We start from the raw sequence: 13,470 nt of genomic DNA, 5'->3' as shown, positions 1-13,470 counted from the left end.
AAACTGGCTTCTATTTCTACATGGTAACCGTAAAGTCTGAAACAGTCCAGTGCAGTAAAACATATGCACTTGTGCATAAGCAAATAAATGCAGACTGCATTTGGTCAGAGACACACATACACACCACCCTCTGGAGATTGTATCCCCAGAAAGGATATTTACTTTTTACTTGTAACTCAGTTATACTGATAAATGTTTCTGTCAATGATCACATCCAGTATATTCGATGGATTTAGCCGAACATCGGTTTCAAATAAAATGCATAATTTAACATCTTGTTAAGACTCATAGGACTAAGAATATTACTGAAGGTAAAAAACAGATTACAGACAGTTGACTTACAACGATAAAGCTTTTTTCTTTTAAATCACTCCAATAGTGATAATAGGTTTTAAAAAAATCTCAGCACTACCTGTTAGTGTAAAGTAAGCAAATGTATCTGCATACAGCAGATAAGATTCACGCATATACACCAACATACTGCAGTTCCTAATAATTTCAGAGTTAAAATCTCTGAATTTGCATTTTATCAACAAGCGTGGTAAGGATTGTTTTGCAGCTTTCATTTGCAGAATGGTTTGCAGATTTTTCAGTTGAAGGTTCATCCTATTATGCCAGATCCTTCACTAAAGACATCTGGGCTCCAAAGAACCATTCCCACATGCCCGTCTCTGGGCCAAATGTTACATGAATCCATAACTGCAGGTAACTCCTACTGGGTGAATAACCTCTTCCAAAGCTTACATCCTGGCTTTTTGTCCAGCTACACCTACGTAAGCAAAGTCACCATTACCTTTCATTGGATTTTCCATTCACAACACCAGGATTAGGCCCAGCGTTGGAATAAAGCATCATTCATTCCCTTGAAAGTATATGAGCCAGCAACAAACAGGATGAACAGATAATTTGTTAAGAAAAATAGTTGTAGAGGCAAAGGAGGTCATATAAGGAAGACAAATTCTAGAGGGAAGCAAGATTGCAGAGTACTTTCCCGAATCTTCAAAGATCTCCATGTAGTTGCATAATTGATATAAAAAGAGCTATGAACAACTGTACCGTTATTTATTAATGGTGGTGATAGTGTTTTAAATGACAGTTATGGCACTATCTCAATATAACTATCAGGTAGTAAGTTGAATGAAATGAGCATCACCCATCCCTCCCCACACACACGCACATACTCACCAGCACGCACACAGAGGGGGTGAAGCAGAAGTGCAGAAGTCTCAGTAGCAAACCTAGTCGTCCTGCTACACTTGTCTAAAAACAAGCATGGCATACTGTTGTATACTGGCCCATTCTGATGGCTGCAAAGACACACATATGCATACACACATACATATTGAAGCATGGAAAAGTCCTGAAGACAAGTTCTTTCCAAACTAAAGATCTGACCATGTCAGCTCCTACCGCTAGGTCTAAGTCCAAGCACTTCCACCAACATGCCTCCAACAACATACAGGTCACTGGTGGAAGTGTTGTTCAAATAAAATTTTCCTTATTCGATTTACACAAACACTATAGCTAGATATAAGATGACTGGATGTGTGTTTGAGAAACGCAGAAAAGTTTACAGTGGAAGACACCACGAATTAAAACAACAAATAAACAAAAAACCCAAACACTTACTTGAAAAGACTCAGAATACCGACTGCTTTCTTGCTAGAAAATAAAAGCTATATGACTTAAATGAGCTCTTTAAATAATTTTTCTGCATTTACTGAAGTCTATCCACATCAGCTCTCTAACACTGAAGTCAGAAATCTCATTTACATGAAGATTAACATGATTTATAACGGGAAGAAAAATGCAAAAATGTGGAAGACCATCACACTTTGTAGAGACTGTAAAATTGACAAATTTTCCGATTTCCTTCAAGGATGGTATTTGTGTCTGTTGATCTGTAGTTCAAAGAATTCCAGTTTGGTAAAATAAAGTTGTCAATTCACTGCGTGTACGCACATGTATCTGCAAAAATAACTTCCTTGATCAAAAGGAATTTTTCCAACTGAATTTCATTCACAATCAATCCTCATAAAGAAGCTCGCATGCTTTTTTTACGACTGGAAGGATATCACAGTGTTGATTCTATATACAAAGTAGGATCTATTCCAGTATACCCGGGTAAAATAATTCACATATGGAGAATAGTTCATTTTGATTTCATGACAAAATCGTCCATATTTTGAGTAGGCATAGCTGTCGCCCTCCTCACAAACCACCTGTCAGAAAAGAAGAAGATCTAATTAAAATACTGAAGATAAGTGGTTACAGAACATAAATCCGTACATTTGACTTCTGTATTCTGTAAATTTCATTTACAATAGACATTTAATTTCCATACTGTACAATTCCAATAAGCTGAAAACAGACTCCCCTAAACTTTGTTTAACCATCTAAAACAGCCTTTGTCAGGATAGCAGACATTAAAACCAGTGTACTTTATGCATACAGTAAAGAACAACGGCAGTGGAAATTATCCACGTGCCCCATTTATCCAGTACTTCAAACCTGACCTGCCCATAGCATACCACCTATGTAGGGAAGGAAATTCTCAGTTACCTTTTCCAGGCCAAGTAAGTTTGACATACCTAATAAAGACTGAAGACACACACACACACACACACACGTATCACCCTAGAAATTCCAACCAACTGACTTGGAAGCAAGTTACTTATGCGTTTCAGCATCTACCGTCTGATATCCTTGAGGACATCCCTTCGCTACTCCTTCCGATGGCACAAATTTACATGGGTTTCAAAAAAAAGGTGGTAGGACAAATTCACAAAGAAAAATCTATGGGTGGCTACCAAACACAAAGATATTTCCCCTGAGCTACAGTCCTTCAGCAATAGACTGCTGGAAAACATTTGTCTTGCCCTATCCATAATCATATGCTCTCAGCCAGAAACAAGATATTGGACTAGGACTATACGACATAGTCCAAGCTAGAAAGTAATACTTACAGTCTTAAACCCAGCAATTCAGAAAGCACATGTCAACAGCATAACAGCCTGTCCACTCATTTTGGGAATAAGTAAATGCTGCAGTTTCCAACTGCACATGCACTAGCTTCCACTAGTTTGGAAAGTCTTGATAATCTTTCAATAGACTCAGAAAATTTTTGTTAGCAAGCAAACTGAGAGTTTTGTTTCAAAGCTTCCGGAGATGACCTGTTATTATCAGCTTTCAGGAACAAACTATGTCAACTTTCTGGAAAAAAAAACCCCAACTTTACTCCTGTTGGCCATGCCAACATTTTTTCTACAACTATCATTTTTAGCATCCAAGCCAGTAGGGACTCAGCCACAGACAGGAGACATAAGTGATGTTCATTACCAGCCAACCAAGCCTTTTGTAAAAATATCGAACACTCAGTTGTCTGCATTTAAACGTATACACAAGTTGTTTTGTTACAGATTTACATTACAGACATTCAGCAGAACAGATTTTAACTGAAACTCTCATCATGAACCTTCTTTTCCCCTTCTTAATCTCTCCACTATAAAGAGGATAACCCTTGTCACTTTGACAATCTTAATTACACAAAAATAGTAAATGACTGTGTTTGTGTACTGACAGCACTGTGTGTGTCATTTATCAAAGACAGGCTACTTGTACTGGATACCGGCTTTTGACGGGTTTTTTCCCCCCTTTGACTGAAGTTATCATCAAAAGCAACAACCTCTCTGAAAAGTACTGGGAAGTGTTCCTTAGTATGAACTGATGAGTAACTGGGTGTTAGGAAATAAAAGAGGAAGAAACTCTTTCTGATACAAGAATCAAACAAAAACTTAAAAACCTGATAGTAAAACAGTGCTGCTGAAGCTGGGATGAGATCAGGATTATGTGCAAGAGGGCAGTATACAGGAAGCATGGAGATGACAGAGGCAGGGGTAAGAGGGAATGGAATCCTGAAATTGTGACTAATTGTTCCAGCTGACATCCCAAGTGTGAAGAGGGAACAGGAATTTACTCATGAGAAAACAGATCTGAGAAGAAACTGAGCAGTAACATGTACATCAGCACATGGATGATGGAGGTTATTCATACACGCACACTCTGTTATGGTATGGTGTATTGGTTACAACACGGAATAATCATGGTATACATGAATGTAGCAGCAAGGCAAAGAAAGGAAAAAGACAGATTTCAGCAATGGTAAGGAAGTTAACAGAAAAACAGAAACAATATCCTCCTCCACTGATAAACCGGCCAGGAAACCTACAAGTGAAACACCAGTTGTAGATTCCTGGGGAAATTAAAGAGCAATCCCCTAAAAACGTATCACCCCTATAATTACTCCCACAAATGAAAGCAACTACAGAAATTAAATGCTTGTATTACAAGTTCTTTTGAAATGCATATAATTGAAAGCAGAGCTTATAAAATACCTAACACAGATGAACAGCTTGGATTTTTCCCCAAGAATGGAATATAAGACTATACAGAAGAAACATATGTATCCTCCTCATTAAAAAAACCCGCAAACATTCAAACCGAGGATTAACTTGGTATAGTTAATACACAACAGGCTGCAACGTCAAACAGATGTTTAAGTTCCTTTTCTTAGTCAGGAAACTAACTAAAGGAAACCAGCCTGTGATTGCTTAGAAGCAACTGGTGACTCCCTCTCTCCTGTTGACCTGAAAATTAGCAACTAAACCCTAAGTGAGTTTAAGGCCACTCCTGCCTTCATAAAAAGTTTTAGAAGAACCGAGTTTATCCATTTTAAAATTTAATCTTTAAAACTATTAAAGAATGCCCCCTGAGGCAGGGCTTTACTGCTTTTGTAATAACATCTTCAGGTATTACAGTCTTAAACATTTATATTTAGTTAAATGGTATTTAATGATTGGCAGAAAAGCAGCACAGCTAGATACTCACGTATTAAGAGGGATTAGGGCAGTTAAAGAATAGTACGGGGTAAGATTACGGGTGTATAAGAAACAGACAAACCAAAACTGAATTGCTCACTTTTAAAATTTATGAGTCTTTGTCTACATGTCAATTACAATGAGAAAAATAAGATCGGCATCACAAGACTTCTTTTTAAATGAATTATTTATGCATACAAACATTCATTTTTTTCTGTTACTTACATGACCATTAGCAATATCCAATAGATCTTTAACTCTACATCCTCTTACAGGTCCCACTTCATTGCAAATTGAATCTTCAATAACCAGAAAATTTGCTTTGTAAGACGTGAGTATCTTATAAATATCCTCTGCTGACCTCTTTGAATAGATCTGATAAATCTATAAATTAAGAAAACATGTTTATGCAACGCAAAAATCAGTGTTAAATTAAATACAGGGGAGGGCAACATGACTTATCTGCAATAACAAATTACATGCACACACCAAGCTATAAAAGGTTTGGTTTTGAAATCTCCAAAACTGGTGAGGTAATGGCCAGCTGAATGGGAAGTATTTGACTCTGTTGATGGCAATTTCTCATCTTATATACTTCAAGTGGCCTGAAAAGTCTTTAGAAAGAATATTTTGATATTTGTTTCTTTCCAGAATGAAGCACTGATAGTCTACTTGATACTCCCTTCCCTGTTTGCTGGACTCCTATGTCCTCCTTCCTCCTAATATATTTGATCATTTTTTTTTCTCATTACGTTCGGGTGAAGAGGAAGACAGTTCCTGTGAGACGCTTTCCAAGTCAAGTATCTTGCTCGAGATTTCCATTTCCCTACTGTAATCCTGAGTGTTCCAATACAGACTGAGAACTAATGCAGAACAGCAATTTCGATTTCTTTGCTAGGCAATCACTGGGCAAGTCCGTTCCGCTTTGTGACTTTGTCCCTGACAAAACGGGCAGAATAAAAATTGCTCACAATCATTCAGAAACAACAGCCTGCCTAAAACTCAATATGGTCACATTGTTCATGAGCTTACAGATTATGTATTGGTTTTATCTTATCTTTCTTTACAAGACGTCATACTCTTTTCTCGCCTTGGCCTGTAAACACTTTGGAGAAAGGGCAGTATCTGGAATGCCACTCACTTGTATCAGGAGTGGCACCAAACAAGTAATTTGCATTGCCAGCTGGCCTGGGCGGCACTGAAGAGCAATGCAAGCATATGTCAGGAGGAACGTTAGAAGGTCATCTTCTTTGGAGCGTTAACATTTACAGTACTCCCACATATCTCAGTCAGGCACTTCAGTCTATAAATCACATAATACACACACATTTATGGAATTGGATACTCACATTTTCATTTCTTTTTAGAAGATCATCATCGTTATATAAAGGCAAGCTTGTCACCATCCAGCCGGTACAAAGCTTAATCACACCCATTAACGGCGGGCTGCCTGCAAACACAGCAGCCACAGGAGCCTGCCGTCTGCAAAAGCAACATCAACACACACATCAGAGTACAGCACGCATTTCGCAAAACAATGGTTTTAATGTTATACACTGTGTGAATCTTTTAAGGTGCTATGGTGTGAACTGGAGTACACGAAGGTATCATCGGGGGTCTAATTACAATTGGTGTTAATAGTGCCGCGGCAGTAGTTTTCTTGCCCGGAAAAGCTCAGACCTGCAGCAATATGGAGTTTGCAAGGAAGGCCTCCTGCTGGGGTGAGGGCTGATGGCCATTCTCCTCCCTCCTTGCAATCCACAGAGCACCAGAGTGGTCCTGGAATGGGTCAAATTATTGCTTTTCAGAATGGTTGCTGACTTGTGACAAAACAAGCTTGGGAGGAAGGGTAGGCAGAAGGAGCAAGAACATGATACTATCTTGTAAGAGAAAGATTTGGGATTATTTTCTGTTGATGAAATACATGGTCCTAGAGATCATCTAGGAGTAAATACTGTCATGATACAGGATCATGTCTACAGCAATTATGTTTCTGGTTTTGGTTTTGACTATTTGTATTCCTGCATTAGTGAAAGAAAACAATCCTTGTCACACTTTATTAGAGACTTTGGGTAACTTTTCCTGCAGAGAAAATTCAAAATAAATTCATATTATCAGAGAGAAAATTTTAAGAAAACATACTGTAATAATGACATTCAATTAAAATTCCAATATGGATATCTAAGTATATCCTTAAGAAAACAAATCTTTATTTTCATTAAAAATTTGAACAACTGCTACAAATAGCGGTAGTCAAATTGCTCTTAGCTGAGTGAATCTCGATGTGATTCACCATGATTAATTACGTACTTAAAGCATAATATATGCAGACTAATGTAAAAGCCATTAGGTACTTGGCATTATTCCACTTGCTGCCTTGAAGAGCCACAGCAGTGACAAACAACATACACTACCATTAGCAGAAAGAAGAAATTGGCCGGAACACTATAATTACCAGCCTGGTCTTTTCTGAAGATGAACAGGTTGACATTAAAGACTATATAAATACAGAAAATAATATTCTAAAAAAAATACAGTTAAAGGCTAAGTAAGTTACCTAATTTTCAGAGAAGTACAGCATAGGGGATCTAATTTTCAGAGAAGTGCAGTTCCTAATGACATAGTTCAAAGACCGATTGAGTGAGGCCAGAACCCAGTTATGAAACTCTGGGTGAGGAGAAGAATATGTCTGTGAAAGAAACTTGACTCGGTATTAGCTATGCACATGGCTCACTACAAGCTATATAACATAGCTCAGTATTTGCTATGCCCTGCCTAGCCAGACAGGCAAGAACCCTTCCAGCCTTCTGGTCAAAGGGGAAGTTTGAATCATACATGTGACACTGCGTGTATCTCGACTGAAGTCTCTAAATCCTGACATTCAGGCACTTCATCTTACTGGCTCACGTCCACAAAAATTTCTGTTTTTCTGTCCCCCGTTGGCGTTACAATCAACATGAATCCTCTACTGAAAAGTCAGTGTGCGAAGAATGAAGTACTAAAATATCCACCTTCATTTGGAAATTAGGACTAGTAATGATACTAAACATGATTTGCTTGCCTGTTTCAGGATCTTCCCCTCTTGTAATCAATGGTAAATTCCTGTTTCTTTCCATGGGAATAATATCAAACTTAAAATACACATTACTCCTCCCATACATCATGGAATGACTTAGCAAGGGAAAACTCAGATTAACAGAGGTAGCTCCACAAAACGTTGAGATAAAAATACCCTGACATGAAGCAGTAAAATAGAAATGTAGGACTTCACACTTACTTTATCCATGTCATAAGTTCTACTGTATCAGGATCATAGAATTCTTGTAGTTCTGAAAGCTCTGTCATTATCCTAGGGAAAAACTGATGGAAACATATTTTTGGTTACTTACAGTTAAAAAAAAAAAAATCTATAGAGCATCTCATCATATTAAGGCCTTAAGTAACACAACAGAAATGGGTTTCATCTGAGTTTTCCCTCCTGATTGGTATTTTTGTTTGAATATTTTGCAAACCTCCGTTTATACTTACCCGACAGCAGCAGACCTTCTCCAAAATAAATATGTCAAACACAAGTTCTCATCTCTCTCTATTTTATTAGAATACTTACAATAATCTAAAAAACCCACAAAAAAAACCTATGCAGCCACAACATTCATCAACTTTAACTGGCCTTAAATGCATCAAAACCATAGTTCAGGTTTTCATATGCAAATGTATATAAACAAGGGCACTGAACCAAAAAGTTGATAAATCTCTCATGGTAAACCTGCTTGAGCAGGAGGGGTTGGCCTGTTGTGACTTGAAGGAAAGGTGCTATGCAAGCAGGACAGGAGAGAAGAAATTTCCTAGAAGAGCATTGTGTGGGTAACCTGACCTGGACTTGCCTCCAACTTTTACTTCCATCCTGCAGTGAAGGGAAGTACACTATATTGTATGAAGTAGGATATCTCAGTTCATGCTCTTGAAAATCATTTTGGGAAAACGTGGGATTCTGTGGTCAGACTGAACACCAGCTCCTTCAGTCCAGCCCAGACTGCAAGCCTGCACCACAGCTGCCCTATCCTGTCACGTTTGAGAGGTGAAGGAACAACAGGTCCTTTATTAAGATGGGAGATTTTGTCAGTCCTTGAGCCATTTTGAGTGTTTATCTGACGATGGCATGGCTAGAAGCTGGCCAGCCTTGTGGGGCTGGAGCACGTTCACACTGTTGTAAATGAAAGCTACTGGATGAGAGCTATTTTTGAAAAGAACAAAGTTTATGGGTTATGCCAGACTAAAGGGACAACTTAGAGACAGCCATAGTGACAGACAGTTGGAAGTGGGAGCCTGTTTTTAACCAAGGAGTTTCCACCCCCATTACCTGGACTGTAATTGAGCTGTCAAGTGATAGTAAACCAGACATGCTAGGGTAGCACAGGAACAGCCGCTGTATGTTTGCATCAGGGCTGAAAGCTGTAGCAGTGCTGCTGTACACATACCTGAACTCGCCCCAGAACAATGGGCAGACAAAAAGAGGAACCGCTACTGCCACCACAAGGAGAAGCAGCTTCACCTATAAACCAGAGCCCTTGCAAAAATCTAGTTAGACGAAGGACTACGCCAGACTGAGTTAGAAGACAGCCAGGCCAGCCCGTTACCTACCACGGTAACAGATTAAGAGCCTCAAGGCATTTGCACTGTCTCGTTACTATTAACCAAAGTTTCCAAGCTCAGGGATGAGTTATGAACCCGGAGAGCAACTGTTCATCACTGCTTGAACACAAAAGCTGGATCTGCAATGGATGAAGCCCTCTAGAGTCCAAACCCCTACACTGCTTTTATTAAAAAATAATCTGAAGAATTATTTGGTCAACTACGCTAGTTTCCTCTATTGTAATAGTTTCATAACTCTTTTGAGGAATTCTAGCTTTTTTTCAGAATATCTATTGCTCTGGCAGAAATGTATAAAGAGTAAGACTACATTGCAACCAACATTTCTATTACAAGATAGATGTTAGAAAATCTGTTAAAATACTGTTGGTCAAGATTGGCTTTTATATTTGAATTCTTACAAAACTATTCAGACTAACTATTTTGAAGCTACATCAGTATAGCAGAGGGTTACACTTTATGGGATATTTCCTGTATTTTTTGTACTTACAGAGTTTAAAAAACAATTTCAAAACAGTCTTCCCCACAGTCTGTCTGTGACTTGCAATAAAGAGCTAAGTATTTAGTTTAAACATGGAAACATCTGTAGTTTGTTTTCCCTGTATTGTAGTATATACATACCTCTACACAGTCCTCTGCATAAAGGTTTTAACACCATTCTAATTTGATGGGAGCTTTTCAAACAGATTATTTGCATATGGCCTCCCATAACTTTACTTCCATCTAACCTCACTCCCTCTCACAAAAACCAAGATTGGGGCAACACAGTTTTCAATATCCTGGGTTTCCATTTGGCAGTATTTTCTTTGTTGAGTCAGTTTATATACCCAAAGCATAACAGCTGAATATAATAAAGTCTTAATTTAAATTAAAACACTTAATTACAATAAGCAATCATTCACAAATTAAATTGTCAAACACCTCATCCTGAAAAGTGTAAAGTTTTGTTCAAAAAAACCCCAAACCAAAACAAAATATATTTTCAGTGGATGACAGCTTTTATTTCATCATATATATTTCATTTCACCAAGTATATTTCATTATATTTGCTCATCACTTTGACTCACATTGTGCCTACATACAAAAACAATACAAAGGTACTTTTCTTACCTCCTTCCACAAGCTGAATCCAATTATTGTGGGAACTGCCATACTCAGAATAAGAGCCTAGAAAATACACGTTAGAAGAAATGGATTACGGATTATGCACCATTCTCCAGCCTTGGACTATCTGTTGATTCTGTTCACATACTTGGCTACATTCATGCCTGACACCTAAGAGTTACGGTACATGAAACTTTGTGGTTTTCTACCAGGCAAAAAACTCCCCGCAAACAAGAATTTGCCTAATTTAGCATAGAAGAAATTATTTTACCCACAGTAACTTTACCATCAATATTATGGATGGTTAATTACTACTCAAACAACAATGATGCACTGTGCACACGATGTAGGGAGCAGAATAAAAACGCAATGAGAAAATCCGAGAAAGGAAAAAAAGTGTGAAACAAGCATTTCAAACCTCTGATCTTGTTGATGCTTTTGTTCAGATTACCAATATTGATACACAAAACCCAGAAACCCATTCTTCAGCACACCATCATTCTAGTTGATATAATTTTTGCTTTGTATAAAGGAAAAAAATAGCTTGCATGTACAGGAAACATTTGGTAAGGAATGCACACAAGGCATTCTCTTTATAATAAGCTCTGGCTACTGTGTTAATAGTAAAAAAGCAGGCTTATGTATCAGAAACCATGAGGTATATAAAAGAACATGTTTATCATGTACACAAACATATTGTTACTCCTTGATTGGAAGAACATTGCCAATGTTTCTGATGTAACGGTGTATGGCATTTTCACAAGTGACACTGAATCTCTGTTTAAGTATAAAATATTTATTCCTATAAGCCTCTTGAAATTAAGGTAAGTAATATCCTGCCCTTATTTCATTAGTAAAATAAATGCACAAAACTGCTAAAAATTGCACAAAGCAACTCTTAGCATATTAAAAATAAAGCCAGTGTTGGAAGCAGGGGAGTTGTTTGCACTGTAGCACAAACTTATCTTCATTTGCAACATTTCTCTAAAAAGGCCACACATGAACAAATCTTATGCAAAGTAATTCAATTTACCATGTCTTATGAAGTGGTTTTACTCTCAGCAATTAAATACGCTTAACTACCGCATTTTTAGCCTCATTTCCTAGTGAAACAAGGCTATATCGATGCTTGCCTGCATGCCTGTACTTTACCTCCCGCGCTCCTCCTAAAAAGCGCATGACCTTCTTGGCCAGCCTCAGCTAAATATGACAGAGAGCTTGAGGTGTCCAAGATTTCTTAAAAGAAATTAAACAGATGAGTGAGAGAGATGAAGACAGCACAGTTTCTTATGAGGAAAGGCTGTAGCGTGAACACTTTATCACCAAGTACCAGAGAACATGTGAAAGCATGATATTAAGAACGAAAGACACAGAAAAAGCAGACTGTATGAGACCCGCTGCTCACAGAACTACACATTCTTTTAAAGGGTTCTTCTACAGGTCTTAGGCAATTTTTGTTTGAAAAGTTAGACGCTTACTAGCTGCAATTCCCAAGACATTGGCAACAGCAACTCACCAGCAATATTGGGTGCACAGCTTTCAGTCGAAGCCACTTGAAAAGTGTCATCCAAAGTTCAGGAGAGCACACACCAAACGCGGCAAGCATGCAAACGTAAGGTGTCCATAGATATTTCATTCTGAAAAACAGTGCAATAACTTAGTTGGGACTCTGTACATGCCTCTGTATCCAAGCTATTCTGAGATCAAATTTGATGGCACTGAAGGGTAAACCAAGGAAATCTCTAGCAGAAGAGCAGGCACCTGATTATCTGCTGCAAGATGGAGGAGCAAGATGGAAGGTAAAAGATGACAAAATCCTTCACAGAGTTCAGGGGAGGATGAAAGAAAAACAGACTAGTAAAGTCACTTGGCTGTTGCCATTTTCCAGCCAAGTAAGGATAAAAAGCAGCTATTCAGCAAAGCTGTACAGACACTGTACTATAAGGGAGTTCCTGAAGAAAGGAAAGGAAAATACTTAATAAACAAATTACTATTTGCTGGTATTGTCTTGCCTCTTAAGGATAGGCTAGTCAAGTTAAAACGACTACATAGTAACACAACAGTCTGCTCACTTTAAGAATTTGTGAGTATTCAGATTTTAGGATGATGAGTGTAATACAAACGGAAGTCTAGCACCTTCATGCTGATTTAGCTGAGAGCCAAGATTAGAACAACAGTGTCCTTCAAATATTAGCTTCTGTAGCTTTAAGGACTAACACAATACCTTTGAAAATAGTTTTGCTACTGCTTTAACATGTCAAGCAAAGGTATACTTCATGCTAGCCTAGACACAAGAAGATGGGTAAGAAATCTTCCACGTCCTGATATTCCAAACATGCACTGTTCATCAAAACACTACACAAGATCTTGCTAGAATACAGTATTAAAAGAATTACAGCACAGTTCTACACTTAAATACCATAAAGAAGGTGATTAAAATTTGCTTCAATTAATGTCTTGGATTTTGACTGTATTAAAGCTTGGATAACATGTTAAAGAGACCAAGCATAATTCATCATACACCTGTATCCACTTCATAGTCAAAATGATCTTTGCTTTCTCCCCTACCAACTAGCACCACTATATGCCAAATACACTTCTGAAAAGAGGGGAATTTCAAAGGGGTGAACGGTGTAACATGTCCAGTTAGGAACTCTCTGTTTCTTTCAAAAGAGATACATCAAAATTGGACTTACCCTTCCAAACACATCGCTAGACAACCAAGCAAAATTGTGTGAATTACATGATAAACTATTTCTGGCCTCTCTCCAATTCGACCATCCTCAAGTTTAACTGTCTCTTTCAGTGGTTCACCACTGCAGTTGGAGAAAACGAGACA

At 38.0% G+C, this 13,470-nt stretch overlaps 1 protein-coding gene across 1 annotated transcript in view; it reads right to left on the bottom strand.

The window, feature by feature from the left end:
- Nucleotides 1-1,770: 1,770 nt before the first annotated feature.
- Nucleotides 1,771-13,470, bottom strand: part of DPY19L4 (dpy-19 like 4) — a 29,556-nt gene continuing 17,856 nt past the window's right edge. Inside the window, exons 13-19 of the mRNA XM_086465355.1 lie at nt 13,328-13,447; nt 12,148-12,268; nt 10,638-10,694; nt 8,155-8,237; nt 6,227-6,359; nt 5,103-5,261; nt 1,771-2,222 (exon numbers count right to left, since the gene is read on the bottom strand). Coding sequence (XP_086321481.1) covers nt 2,058-2,222; nt 5,103-5,261; nt 6,227-6,359; nt 8,155-8,237; nt 10,638-10,694; nt 12,148-12,268; nt 13,328-13,447 — 838 coding nt within the window. The 3' untranslated portion in view covers nt 1,771-2,057. The remainder of the gene's footprint in view (nt 2,223-5,102; nt 5,262-6,226; nt 6,360-8,154; nt 8,238-10,637; nt 10,695-12,147; nt 12,269-13,327; nt 13,448-13,470) is intronic.

The sequence above is a fragment of the Leptosomus discolor genome, chromosome 5 (assembly GCF_034619465.1).
Source record: "Leptosomus discolor isolate bLepDis1 chromosome 5, bLepDis1.hap2, whole genome shotgun sequence".
NCBI lineage: Eukaryota > Metazoa > Chordata > Aves > Leptosomiformes > Leptosomidae > Leptosomus > Leptosomus discolor.
Note: the sequence above shows the minus strand (reverse complement) of the source record. Positions and strands in the feature narration are given on the sequence as shown.